The sequence below is a fragment of the Blennius ocellaris genome (assembly GCF_963422515.1).
Source record: "Blennius ocellaris genome assembly, chromosome: 11".
In the NCBI taxonomy this organism is placed as follows: Eukaryota; Metazoa; Chordata; class Actinopteri; order Blenniiformes; family Blenniidae; genus Blennius; species Blennius ocellaris.
In genome coordinates this window covers 13,634,076-13,647,797 of record NC_137660.1, presented here as the reverse complement: position 1 = coordinate 13,647,797, position 13,722 = coordinate 13,634,076, and the positions used below count along the sequence as shown (strand labels likewise).

The 13,722-nt window shown below is 41.1% G+C and overlaps 2 protein-coding genes across 5 annotated transcripts; one reads left to right on the top strand and one right to left on the bottom strand.

Annotated features, from left to right (window-relative positions):
• Positions 1–418: 418 nt before the first annotated feature.
• Positions 419–8,342, bottom strand: LOC308136158 (uncharacterized protein). Of its 4 annotated transcripts, none has more exons than XM_080504390.1 (19): positions 8,216–8,342; positions 8,070–8,134; positions 7,698–7,968; positions 6,986–7,083; positions 6,777–6,909; positions 6,548–6,673; positions 6,328–6,453; positions 5,140–5,369; positions 4,781–5,045; positions 4,134–4,239; positions 3,954–3,996; positions 3,781–3,844; positions 3,262–3,340; positions 3,090–3,172; positions 2,919–3,014; positions 2,307–2,426; positions 2,089–2,214; positions 1,109–1,169; positions 419–595 (listed from the first exon to the last, which is right to left on the bottom strand). In XM_080504390.1, exons 1-19 carry the CDS (start codon positions 8,300–8,302, stop codon positions 432–434), a joined length of 2,343 nt encoding a protein of 780 aa, XP_080360516.1. In that variant the 5' UTR covers positions 8,303–8,342; the 3' UTR covers positions 419–431. The 4 variants fall into 4 exon arrangements, with proteins under 4 accessions (XP_080360516.1, XP_080360517.1, XP_080360519.1 ...); XM_080504391.1 differs by having other exon boundaries at positions 419–592; XM_080504393.1 differs by having other exon boundaries at positions 6,804–6,909.
• A 1,235-nt stretch (positions 8,343–9,577) lies between these two features.
• edc3 (enhancer of mRNA decapping 3 homolog) lies at positions 9,578–12,728 on the top strand (the record flags this gene model as incomplete). Its single annotated transcript, XM_080504291.1, has 7 exons — positions 9,578–9,689; positions 9,888–10,053; positions 10,959–11,185; positions 11,268–11,606; positions 11,695–11,848; positions 12,086–12,303; positions 12,394–12,728. Exons 2-7 carry the CDS (start codon positions 9,890–9,892, stop codon positions 12,726–12,728), a joined length of 1,437 nt encoding a protein of 478 aa, XP_080360417.1. The 5' UTR covers positions 9,578–9,689; positions 9,888–9,889.
• Positions 12,729–13,722: the final 994 nt, after the last annotated feature.

Sequence of the window (13,722 nt, the reverse complement as noted above, 5' to 3'; positions counted from 1 at the left end):
TTATAATGGATTGATTGAGTTATTTATATAATCTAATACACACAGATGCACCTTATTTACCCTCATGGACTAAAGTAATGTCACAGTTCTTTAAAGAGAGATTCACAATATCTCTGGATGTATGCAATGTCCATTCAACATTATGTAGGCAGCTGTATTTTGTCATAAATAAAACACAATATATTGGCTGAAGTTTCACAATAATGTTTATTCATTTCTTTTTTTTGTAGAATAAACATCAAATTCTAGATGATGTGTTTTTCACTTGCAGCAAAAAGCATTAATCACTGAATTAGTCATTCAAAATTATAAATAGATGCAGAATGCTCCAAAATAACAGGCTCACAACTGACATGGGCAACTTCCCATAATGATCGATTGAAAGATCCAGTCGGCCGAACTGTACAAAGTAAGAATCCTAACAACAAAATCTACTGCACCTCTGCTTCCTCTTCCTCTTCATCGGGACTACAGATATCTACAAGCTCAGCCTTGAATATCCCATCAGGGCAGAGGGCAGGCGTCTTCATCCTCTGCAGGTCACATTCATCCAAACAATAAGAAGACTGGATTGGCTGCTTAAATCTTAAGACTTCTTTGGAAGACAAAAAGGAAATATAGAATTAGAGCAAGGGTGATATCCCTCTAACATTATACAGTGTATCAAACTTTGAAGAATAACATTCAAAAGAGGATACACATTAATTAAAACCAGGGACTTTTCCGTTATTCTAGATGTTGAATAAAGTTATTGGTTAATAGAAGTTCCTTTCAGTAATAATGTGGTTCCATTTTTGTATTTTTAATTAACAGGTCACAACATGTGCATGGGTGAAAATCAAGAAGTGAACCGATTGTTTATATCCCCCTTTCTGTTGAAAATCGGATCTTTTTTTATTGCTGCTAAAAGCATGAGGTTCCCTTTCAAAGACACATATTTGAATAATAGTTTCCATTTCTGTTTGTCCTTTTAATCATTACATTTGTGGAAAAGCCTCTGTTTGAAACACATGAATACAGAAATAGTCCCAAAAATGACAGACACAACACTGTCCACAGCGCACGCATTTCTACACTACAGACTTCACTAACGCAAGCAAATTTTCACCTTGCTGCAAGTTGGGATTTTTTTCCTTCAGTTCACAGATTTCTGCAGTCAGAGCTGACATCTGGTAGAAAATAAAACAGTTTAAGATTTGATTTACAGTACTACATAAAATGCTTTTCTAAATGTGATTTAGCTTACAAATGCCTTTAAAATGCTACAATAGGTTAATCCATCAACCCTGCAAAACCTAATTTATTCAGACTGGGGCTTTAGGGAGTTTGCTTTGATACCATCTGAGACTGGGTGAGAAGTTGGGTGTACCATTGTGAGGTGGCCAAAGTCATGGCTTTGTTCTTTGTCATCAAAATGTCTTAATGGCCCATTTTACTGGCCAAAATAGGGAAAAAAAACAAGAACCTTCATATTAGATTCAAAGACCCCATAAATACCACTTGAGTAGTATATATTGATAGCTTCTGGTTTTCTGTTGTCATCCCATCGTAGAGTAACAGACCTTCCAGTACGAGACAATGACATACTGTAACTCGTTCCTATCCTCTTATGGTTGAGTCAGATGTGCTCAGCCAAGCGGCGCACTCCTCAGCTTCACATCCGATTATTTGCCAAGTAGAAAGAGTCATATTCGAGATTATAGCTGAAATGCGTTTCACATAGAATTAAGCAGCCAGACTGACACCCCTCCCCATGCACTGGATGCTCTTTGATTAAAGCTGAAGCTGGGATTAGCGCTGTCTCTGTGCGTGTGTGTGTGTGTGTGTGTGTGTGTGTGTGTGTGTGTGTGTGTGTGTGTGTGTGTGTGTGTGTGTGTGTGTGTGTGTGTGTGTGTGTGTGTGTGTGTGTGTAATGTAATAACAGTAGCCTTCTGTATTCCATGATGCAGCCTGTGTGCCACAGTTAGAATGCTAATGTTTTATTTGAATCAGATCCATTTGGGCAAATGGAAGTATTGCTCACATTTCAGTCCTGACATTCACTTTATACACTGATTTGGGTTTCTGTGCAAGTGAAACATTTCTAACCTGCTGTCTTTGGGAGTGGAGATTGTTGGAAGCAGCTGATTCTCCCTCTTCATCGTTTTCCTCATCCTCTTCAAAAACTGGCATCAGGCATGAACCTGGCAGCCAGTTTCTCCTGTCCACAGCAACCTGAGAGAAAACGCTCTAGATGTCAGTGTTTGTCCATCAAGGTTTTATATTTATGTTTTCATTTGTTTCTAATTCGCTGAAGCTTTTTTTACCCAGACATTTTTGGAGGAGGGAGTCCAGTCCTGAGGGGAGGACGCTCCAGCCGTACCCGCTGCTACTTTGTTGGATTTTCCTGCCTCCGTTTCTTCTCTCTTTTTAAACAAACTCTTCAACTACAATCAAACAACAATGCAACAGATTTACAGACATGTACATCTGATACAACAAGACAGGCCACACTGAAACCTTTATGAATTTCTAATTATGACTAGAGTATTTAGCTGGAAGCTGCAATCAGCGATGCCCTCAAATACGTTGTTAATAAATAGATAATGACAGTCAATCACATGCTGCGTATCACATTTATTTGTTTCAAAGATGCAGCTGAGTCTCTCTGTTGTTCACAAAGGGAGGTTGTAATTAAGATTTATCCAGCAGAGCATGAGATTCTGAACAGAATCCTCCACTAAACCATTATTGTTTGTCATTATTCACCATGAATATACTGTTGAAAGTCTCATCCACCGCATGGAATGAAAAAGTCATATAAAACATATTGGCTTAACTATTGAACTATTATTGTAATTAGTTAAAAAAAAAACTAAAAAAAACATCAGTGGTATCAACAAACACAGAGTGAAATAAAATAATGGTTTTAAGTATACCTGCTCAGTGACCATTCTCCTTTGCAGGTCAGTATCGAGATTCACTGGACAAGCGGTTTTGTCCTTGTCTTCAATGGATGGTTTCTCATCTTTAACCTGGTGACCAGCAGTGTGTCAGCCATTGCATTCACCCACACAGGAGGCCAGCGTGAAGAATATCTAGAACTTTACCAGGAAGAGCTCCCTCAGCATTTGAAGCTTCTGGACTGCCAACATTTTCTCCTGCTGCAGCTGGTTCACCTTCCTCCGGCTCTCTGAAAACAAAACAGGGGGGAAAAATTGTTACAGAGATGAATGAGCAAAACTGTCTCGAGATCGTTGACACATACTGACACGTTCGTACCATCCAGCTGGACTCTCAGTGTATCAGCACTCAATATGTCTGCTTGATGGATTCCATCATCTTGATCGTCTTGAGAGACCTGTCTCGTAGGTTTCAAGGAAAAACAAGATGAGATAAGGAGATAAAAACTGTTTTTCTGGGTGAATATACTGATCAACAATAATAATAATAAGATAACTAGTTGGTAAATGGAATGACACTGTTCATTTCTTTATCATAGCACCTGTGAGTGGATGAGATCCATCAGAGAGCAAATTAATATTTTGTCCATAAAATGTAAAACATATGATGGACGGTCATCAAGAGAAAGCTCTTTATATAAGCATTTGTTTCAGCCTTTAATACATCTCTGCTCTGTGCGCACCTCTATCAACAATAAATGTCAACTTGTTATGTAGGAGAATGTTTTCTCTTCCACATTGTGAGCAAACTATGTAATACATGATAGTGTGGTGATATTTCCTCTGTTATATCAAGAGTTCAGAAGTTCAACTCTGGGTGGGAGGGAAGTGGAGTTACCTGAGGGGATTTGTTTTGGTGGCAGTCTAATGGCGGCTCCCCTAACAAAGAGGATTCTGATAAGCTGATAAACACAGACAATGATGAGGATGAAGATGATGAAGAGGGAGATCACAGAATTAAATTTTGGGCATTCCCTGATATTGCATTTTTGAAAATTAAAATCCACTCACTCTGTCTCGGTCTGTTTGTCCTGAGCCTGTACCTCTCCATCACCTGCAAACAAAAGGCCACTGTTTTCTTTTTTTTTTAACGCCCCCTGGTGTTCAGAAGGATAAAAGTTCCAAAGGTTGGGAATCCTGCTGTATCCTCACGAGGACGAGTTTTGTGCTGAGAGGCATGGTCACATTTACCTTTGGCTGTGTATCTGAGAAGCAGTGTCTGGCTCCTGCTCCTTTCCAGCTCCAGCGCCTGTTTGCAAGCATCCAGCTCAACGCGCAGCAGGGAGTCGGAGTCTTTCTGTATGGGACACATGTATGGTTTGACCAGCCAGACCTGTTCCGTCTTGCAGGAATCGTTGACCGAAGGGAATGAAACTTGGTGTTGTGCAGTATGCGGGTTGGTTTGTTGTCTGATGAGTTTGTCTGATTTCCCATCCTCCTTGGGCAGTAGGACGGGAAACCAAAACAAAACAAAAATAATTAAATTGAATTGCTAACTGATCCTTTCCCGAAAGTAAAATAAAAATATTCTGATGCACTGACTTTGGATTGTATGTAATTTATTATTTCCCTACTATAAACAATATAAAGATTCAATATGTGGTATTGATTGATTATGATTGCAATTGATTAATTAGTCTACTGGCTTCTAACATTTCTTTGGCAAGAATATATTTGTTATTGTTGCTCATTCTGTGCAACCAAAAATTATTTAGAATACTTCTTGAGTAGTTTAATGAATATAATGTTTGTCAGAATGTGTATCAGCAAGACAAGTATCTTTTGAAACTTGTCAGTAGGTGGACTTTAAGAAGTGGTAAAAAAAAAAAGAGACTTACTTCATTTCTGGAGTCACTCTTCTTATATTTGACCAACTCTTCTTGTGTGGACTGGAGAGTCAAAGCGACCTTTTGCCATTTCTCAGTCCAGTGGGACGTCATGGCTCTCAGCTCCTCAATGGTACGAACTCTCTCTGAATCTTGTTTCTGATAATCCTCCTCCTGCAGGTGCATCACCTTCTCCTTTTCCAGGATCTCCTTCTGCAAACACATACACTGATCCCGCAGTGTTTGGTTTTCTGATTCCAACAATTTGACAGATTTACTGAAAATGAAAAGAGGCACAATGTTTTGATGGTGTATAATGGTGTTGTATCACATCACTGATGACAGAAAAGCATGCCTTGTTGACATCTCACCTGTGCTGGCTGCACTTGTCCTTCATCTCCGATGACCCTTTGTCTTTACCTTCATTTGTTTCACCGAGGAGCTCCTCTTTCTCTCCGATCAGCCGAGAACACCGAGCCTCCAAATCTGTGATTTGCTTTGTGTGCACGATCCTCTCTTCTTTAAATTCCTCGAGCTGACTTTGTGATATCTCTAGATTCTGCCTGATCATTTCCAGCTCCTCTCTCAGCTTTTCATTCTCCTGGATAAAAGGCACAGTACAGATCTTTGAAGGCAATTGCACAAAGGAAGAAAGAAGGAGAGGAAATAACCACATGCTTAATACCACAAACTTACAGCTTCACTAACAGTCTTTGTATCTGATGTCATTTGAACAGAATCTGGCTTCTGAAGAATTGTTTTTTTCTTATACATCCACACATGAAACAAATACTCTAATTTTGTATTTTGTTTTTCAGACTGGCAATATAGGTAAAGATACTATAATATACCTGGATGAGGAGATCTTTAGCAGACAAGGCCTTCGAAAGTTCAACCTTTAGGTCTTTAACATTGTCCTCCAACTTTAACCCTTGAGTCGATAACATAGCTTTTTCCTGAGGAGATTAAGGATAACGATGTTCAAGGATTAAGATAAAATAATTACATTAATGGAAATATATATCACATGATTTTAAATATGACTCAAACAACACTGGACTTTAGAGTCTGAAAGTATTGTAAAATATATATATATATATCTGTGGACCAGGTGGTTTCACCTGTATTTATATAAACAGGGATTGAACTGAAAGTTATTTCATAATTTTAGTTTTTGCATTACATGAACAATAAATTCAGTTCTATGTATCTCACTCTTAAACTAATCAATAAGAGCTCCATCAATTAAAATTATATTTCCTTTGTAATAACTCCTTTTCTATTCTTTTCTCTCTCTCTCTTTTTTTTTAAATTTTAACATAAACAGTCATGCTTGGAAAAAGTATCATATCAAACCCCAGATGTAGCTTGCGTACGGTACTCTAGATGAAAATTCACAATTAAAAAAATCTAATCTATAATTATTAGTACAAATCATGCAGTTAAAACGAATTAACACCAACTAAATAAACACCTAAAATAATATCAACAAACAGGTAATAGTTTTCTTCACTTTGTGGCTATTTTATGTAGTATTAAATGCAACAAGGGTGACTGACCAGGCAGGCCTGGCTGATCTTGTTGTTTGCTTCACTCAGCTGTTCTTGCACTTCAGAGTAGTTCTGTACGACGTGGCTCTGCCTCTCATTCAGTTCCTCTATTTGATTCATCAGTGTAATTTGTGTCTACATGAACAGAAAAAAAAAACACATCAGTTGTGGAAATATTTATACCGTGTCGTTCAGGCTTTGATTTAACCCCTTGTGTTTTCAAACTAACCTCTTGACAAGTCTGGAGTTTCTGCAGTGCCTTGTTTCGCTCTTCTTCTTGTGTCCTTGCCCTCTCCTCAGCCTCTCTCAGAGCCTCTCTGAGCTTGTACATCTCTGTTTCAACCTTCTGCTTCTCCTGCATTCAAAGCCATCAGTTCCATTAAAAAAAAAAAAATCAACTCTTGGAAAAAAAAAGGTATTATTTCATATGCAAATCTCTTTTCTTAGAACATGCACACCTGCTTGTCAACATCTTCTTGACTCACTTGAGATGTTTTGTTGTCCAACCCAAGACTTTTCTCTGGAAGGAGACTGTTGCCTCTGTCCAAGCCAGACCTCATTTCAAACAGGTCCTTCTCAAACTTGTGAACCCTTGTGAAGGAAGAGCACATGACGAATTTCCCTTCTTTCTTTAACCATTCAAATTGTCTCTCTTTTCCAGACCTACTTTTCACGGAGCTCTCCATGGCGTTGGCCTTTTTCATATTGGGATAAATGAGTTGCCTCCTTCTGACGCTCAAGAGCTCTCCTCGCTTCTGACAGCTGCTGAGACACAATAATGCAGGGTGAGAGGATGCTGTGCCAAACTGAGATACCTATTGCCCCCTCCAAACACAGGAAAACCAACCAGTGAACAAAATAGGTAAAAATGAGAATCTACACAAACCAAAAAATGAAAGACTTCTTTTTTTGTTTTTGTAACTCACTAATTTAACATCTTATTTAACATCAATTAGTTGGTTTTTTTGCAATACTTCTTATTGAAACAGACTCTTCAGAGGACTAGTAACTTCTACATTGTTTTATCCTGCCCAGGGTTGATCCCAGCTGGGTGGAGGCAGAGTACACCAGAGTAACCAACCATATTGCTGCTTCAGTTAGATGAACTTGAGGGGATCTGATAAAGGCCTTATGAAGGTCTTTGTTTCTCACAGTGGACCAACCAGGTGGCGAGGACAGCTTTATCAGAATATAGAAGGCTAGAGATGTCCACCACTGTGACACTATCTCCACTTACATGACTGCAGGACTACAAACATCATTTGTCATTTTCACTCATTCAATTTAGAAGGTAGCCCTTTTCCTCATTTTGGCACCTCTGTAAAAGATTAAAAAAAAGAAAGAAAGAACTGTCCGTAGCTAAATTTGAAACTTCTTACTTTATGTTTCATGTCAATCAGCTGTGCACTGCTCATGTTGTAGCTCAGCTGCCTGTTTCTTGTCTTCAGCTGGTCCAAATGGGTGTCGACCTCCTCACGAGCATCCTGCAACCACTGCATCACCTCTGCTTGCCGAAAGCTACTTTCACCCCGTGCAGCCCTGAGTTCTGCCCCTGGTGGGTGAAACGGCCGTGCCGGGTGCTCCGGTTCTAAATGGGACAATGACTGCCACCTCCTTAGACCTGGGTCATTAAGTCCAAATCCCCCAGAGCTGCCAAAGAGGAAACAGACAAATCAAATACACTGCTGTTTATTTTTTTATTTTTTTATGAATATTTCTATCTCATGTAATAAATAAAAAAAACATCTTACTTTGAGCTGACTGTGGATAGAAACCCTGATCCAGAGGCAGCTGCCATCCCACACCATGCTGAGGTCTATGAAGAACAAAAAATTTAAATGACTACCATTAGTTGGATAAAGTTCTACAAAAAGAAAGGAAAAACAAACACTGTTACCTGGGCTGAAAAGCAAGAATTTGTGTCCCACATATCAAGATCCACAGAAGGAAACCGACTGGAACTTCTGTATGAAGAGCTGAACATCCTGAAGAGTCCCTGGTATAACCTTCCTCTGTTTGGGAGAAGCTTCTGTTCTTCTCTGTCTACATTCGTTCAAGTGTCCCGAATAGATTTCAACACTAAGGTGGCAGCTGGAGGTGTGAGGCTATTCCTGAGCCGCGTGTTTCCATATTTCCTCAGCTTCCTTGATGGTCAACACCTAGTTTTGTCACTAAGGCGTGATTAGATTGTGACTATGATTAATTTTCTGCATCATTAGCTGCTCCCAAACATAAGGCTATCTGCTTAAATTGCACTACAGTGAAATAGATTATTTATCTGCAATAAAATAAAGTATTTCTCTTACGGTACCTTGCTGCAGGAAAGCCCCCCTGTCCTGTGACAGTTCCCTGCTGCTATGTTTGTGAGCCTCATACAGCTTTGATTACAAGCTTGTCAGCATACAGTCCTTGACTTGTGTATCCATGGTAGCCTTCGCACACAGGATGCACTTGTGTGAGTGTGTCATAGCCGACACTCCTGGGATAGTCTCCACATGATCTCACTCAGCCTGCTGACTGGTTTGTTTGTTGATGAGTTGTTAAGAACATCCTCCAAACAGAACTTATGATACACATAGCTTTCCTCTGATTAATTTTGTGTCTCATATATATATATATGAGACACAAAAAATAAATAAATATATATATATATATACACCGATGTGACTGGTGTGAATGAATTATGGTCTCTGTACTCGTTTTGAGTCAGCTTGAAAAAAGCACTATATGAATCCAAGTCATTATTATTATTATTGATGTGAATATTTTTTTAGAACAGGTGGTTACTTTGTTCTGGGGAGTATCCACATGATGAAGTGTCCATGATGATGCTCGTATTCCACAGAACGGTGTGACATTTTGCATGATGCTGACTAACCCCAAAGATATTTCTTTGTATAAGCTCAAAGTATTATTTGGGAGCACTGCTTCATTGGTCAGAAGTGTTGGATACATCATGTTTTTCAAGAACTTTTCTGTCATAGAAATACATACATGCATTTATGATTCCGCAAAGAATTAAAATGTTTTCACTGTATTCCTTCACACAAGTTGTAAATCGACCACAATCACAAGAGTAACAATACCCCTATTTTCCTGGTAAATTGGATCCAGAAATATTCATTTGAAACGTCTTTATTATTAAAAACAAAACAATAACAACCTGCACGTGTTTGAATCAACGGTGCAGCTTTTTATTTTGAAAAGCAGGAGACCGGAAGCGGCGGAAGCTTCGGTGCCATTCAAAAGCTATCAAGCTAACAGGCTAACACGAGAAGAACAGTGCTGTTTTCTCATTATTCTGTTTCTTCTACTGAAGTGAATGCACTTGTGTCCTCCGCTAAGCTCCGCATCACATTGATTCCGAAAAGGTACAACACTTGTAGAACTTTAATCGTCTTGTAGTTAGGCCCAGGTGGTAGCTTTAGCTCGATGCTAACGCTAACTGTCGTTCACGCGAGTGTTGGACCTCTCTGATGAAGTACAGCTAAAAGTTTTACTTTTGGATTTCGATTTCGCTGATTAAAAAGCAGTCTGGGCCAATCATCCTTGTGTTTCTCACGGTGCAGATATGGCCGCGGATTGGGTGGGCAGTTTGGTGTCAATTAACTGTGGGCCGTCGTTGGGAGTCTATCAAGGAGAAGTGTCTTCTGTGGACCAGAGCAGCCAAACCATCTCCTTGAAACAGCCTTTCCACAACGGAGTCAAGTGTCCTGTTCCCGAGGTCACATTCAGGTAAAGTTGCTCCTCACACTGCACGTATTGACTCCCTTTCGTTAGGGCTCATTGTGCACGTTTGGTGTGAATTAATTCAGAAAACTGAGTGCAGTTTTCCCAATTGCCAGGCGTTTACTGCAAAACCTTACTTCTTAACAGCTTTCAGTGTTCTTGGATCTAAATACATCTAAGATTTACGTGTCAAACATGAACAATCCTAAACATTTGAAACTTTAGAAAGTTTTCCCAGAGTGAGAAGAGACGAGGTCACCATTGCTCTTTATAGCAAAAATGAACCATTTGTGGCAAATGGCAGCATCTGGCTCTATGCGTCCTCCCTTATCGACAATTGTTGTAGTTTTGTCACACTGTCTCTTTGTCACATTTGGTCCTCATGTACAGCTTCAGGCTGAAGCGCATGTATTGCATTACTTTTTTATAATGAAAAAGTGCCCTTTGGCCTGCTGCTCATATGAGCTGCAATGTTTAGCTCTGCTGAACAGACGAGATGCTCAACATTACAACTCTGCAGAGCAACCTGCTTGGAATAAATTGAGTTGATTATCAAAAAAAATAACTCGGTGATCATGAAAACCCCAATAATTTAGATTATTTGGAATAGAAGGACAGTAGTGTTTGAAATAAGTACTGAGGGAAGAGTACAAAGTAGAGAGGGGTTGAGTTAAAATGTTAACAGGGTAGATAATCGGGTCAGAAGTGGCATTGGAGCTGTACACCCTTCTCCTGCCCTAATTCAGCAGTTTAAAGAAGAAAGTTACAAGGAATCAATAAAAAACGGACCAAACTCTCTTCCTCCCCTTTTGTATGGGAACTCGCAGGATTTGTGAGCTTTCCTTTTTTTTTCTTTTTTTTCTCCTTGGTTGGAAAAACCGCCGGCTGATGTTTACCTTTCTCATCTGCAGTGCCATTGACATAAAGGAACTCAAGATTTTGGATATAAGAAATGGCAGCATTAGGCCTACCACAACGTCGTCTTCAAAGACGAGCAGTGCTCCACTTGCCGTCCCGAAGGGTGACCCCCGATCAGTGGAGAAGGTGAACTCTCCACAGCACTGCTCAAAAAGTTACGGGGAGCGACACCTGGATGTGCCGGGCCAGCCTAAAGGATTTCGCAGGAGACACAATTCCTGTAAGTCCGTTTTTGATGCGGGCCGCGAAGAAATTATAAATAAGATATTTCTTCTCAACGGATGTATTTACTTTCCCATCAGGGTCGTCGAGCAGTCGCGGCGCAAACCAGGTGACGCCGAAGAAGAACGGGGTCAAGAACGGTCAGATGAAGCACAGAGACGACGAGTGTTTTGGAGACGGCGTGGACGACGGCCTGGATACAGACTTTGACTTTGAAGGGAATTTGGCTCTTTTCGACAAAGCGGCAGTTTTCTCAGAGATCGACATATCGGAGCGCCGTAACGGCGCGAGGTCACGGGGGACGCCCCAAGAGCAGACGCCCTCACGCTACCGTCACGATGAGAACATCCTGGAGGCCAAACCCATCGTGTACAGGCAGATTACTGTACCTCAGCCCGGGGCCAAAGAATACTGCACTGGTGGGTGTTTGTCCTTTTTTTTTAAATGACACGAGTGACGGTGCGGACAAGAGTACGTTTCTCAAGGCGGTTTCTTTCATCCTTACAGATTCTGGGCTGGTTGTACCGAGTATCCCCTATGAGCTACACAAGCGTCTGTTGTCCGTGGCCGAGCGTCACGGACTCTCACTGGAGCGACGACTTGAGATGACGGGAGTCTGCGCCAGTCAGATGGCACTGACGCTGCTGGGAGGTCCCAACAGGTCAGCATGGAGTGGTGCTACCGACTTTGGATTTCTTGTTTCGTTACTATTTTAAGTTTTTATTGTATATGGGCGATGTCCTTGTTTAACCCAGTACACTTGAGTGACGTCTCGTTGCACTACATTTATTTTGGTCTACATTAATATGATTGATTGGTTAATTGATTTCATAGCAAGACATGTAACCGTTGGTGTTTGTGTGCCGCTTCGTGCTGAACCGTCTTGTGTTTCCTTTAGATTCACTCCCAAAAACTTACACCAGCATCCCACGGTGGCGCTGCTGTGTGGCCCTCATGTTCAGGGAGCTCAGGGCATCAGCTGCGGTCGTCACCTGGCCAACCATGAAGTCGAAGTCGTTTTGTTTCTGCCAAACTTTGTCAAGATGCTCGACTCTGTGACCAGCGAGCTCACGCTCTTCAACAAGACTGGAGGCAAACAGGTCTCCAGTATCAAAGGTGAGCTTGTTTTGATGCCTCGTGCAGTTTTGCCGTTGGCCTCGTTTGTTTTCCTCGAGGTGTCTCATCCTTTTCTCTCTGACCGCACAGACCTTCCAGACACCCCGGTGGATTTAATCATTAACTGTCTCGACTGCCATGAAAACACATTCCTGATGGATCAGCCGTGGTACCGGGCTGCAGCCGACTGGGCGAACCAGAATAGAGCCCCAGTCCTCAGCCTGGACCCTCCCATTAGTGGACAGGGTCAAGCCGTGGAGGCCAAATGGTCCCTCTCACTCTGCCTCCCCCTCCCCCTGGCTGAGGGGGCTGGCAGGGTGTACCTCTGTGACATCGGTATTCCTCGCCAGGTTTTCCAGGAAGTGGGAATCAAATACCTTTCTCCCTTTGGCTGCAAATTTGTCATCCCTTTGCACTCTGCGTAGTGGGTCGTTTGGTCGCGATTCCACATTTCACCTTCCTTTAACCCTGATATTCCAGATATTCTGCAGTTTTTTTGTTTTTGTTTTTTTTTTCAATCAAAGTTTGTTACTTGGTCTGAACCAGACATTTCCCTTTTATTCAAGGGTTGATCACTGTGTACAATAGTTCTTGGAAGAATTGGGTACATATTGATGATGTTTACAGTGGTTGCTTTCGCAAATCATTTGGACAAAGAGGATCTTGACGGAGGTGAAAAAAGATGCAACGTGATACTTTTGAGTTGGACAATCTTTCCGAATGTCGTTGTAATCTAACCTCATTCCAAAGCCATCCAGTATATACATAGAGCCTCACTCGTGCACACACACAGTTATTACAAACAGAATCTTACTGGGTGAATACTGTTCATGCTGCTGTTTCCACTGCTCATTGGCTTCTCCTACAGCCTTCGCCATACAGCGCTCGCTTACCTGTCGCCAGGTGTTTCAGTGGGATTCATTTCGCATTAACACAAATATGAAGTGTTTATTCTTCTAGATTTGCGTGTTCAGATTACACCGGTGTTGAATGGGTATCTTACTGGATGGAGTTCAGTTAACATTGTTTGTCTGGGGTAAATGAAGAGCTCTGCTCGTTCGGCACGGCATGACAAAAGCTGTGGAAACGTCACCATTCGGTGCAGGAGAAAAACCCCCACGCCAAGTTTTGATCTAGGTTATATGAGCCAAAGGGCTTTACTGATGTTTGAGAATTACAATTCCTTCAAATAAGGTGCATTGGTTTTATTTTGTAAATCCTCCTCAGTTCCAGGCTCTAACATTAAGCTTTGGTTCAATCCCTATAAAGATGTCAGTTTCCATCCATGATTGTTTTCCAGAGAAGTATTTTTGTGAACTCCCTCAGAGGGACCACGAGTCTGTCATGCAGTTTTGAAGCACACCTCATGTCACTTTTAAAATAAATGCCCTGGTTGCCTCGAACACTAAACAAAATGTA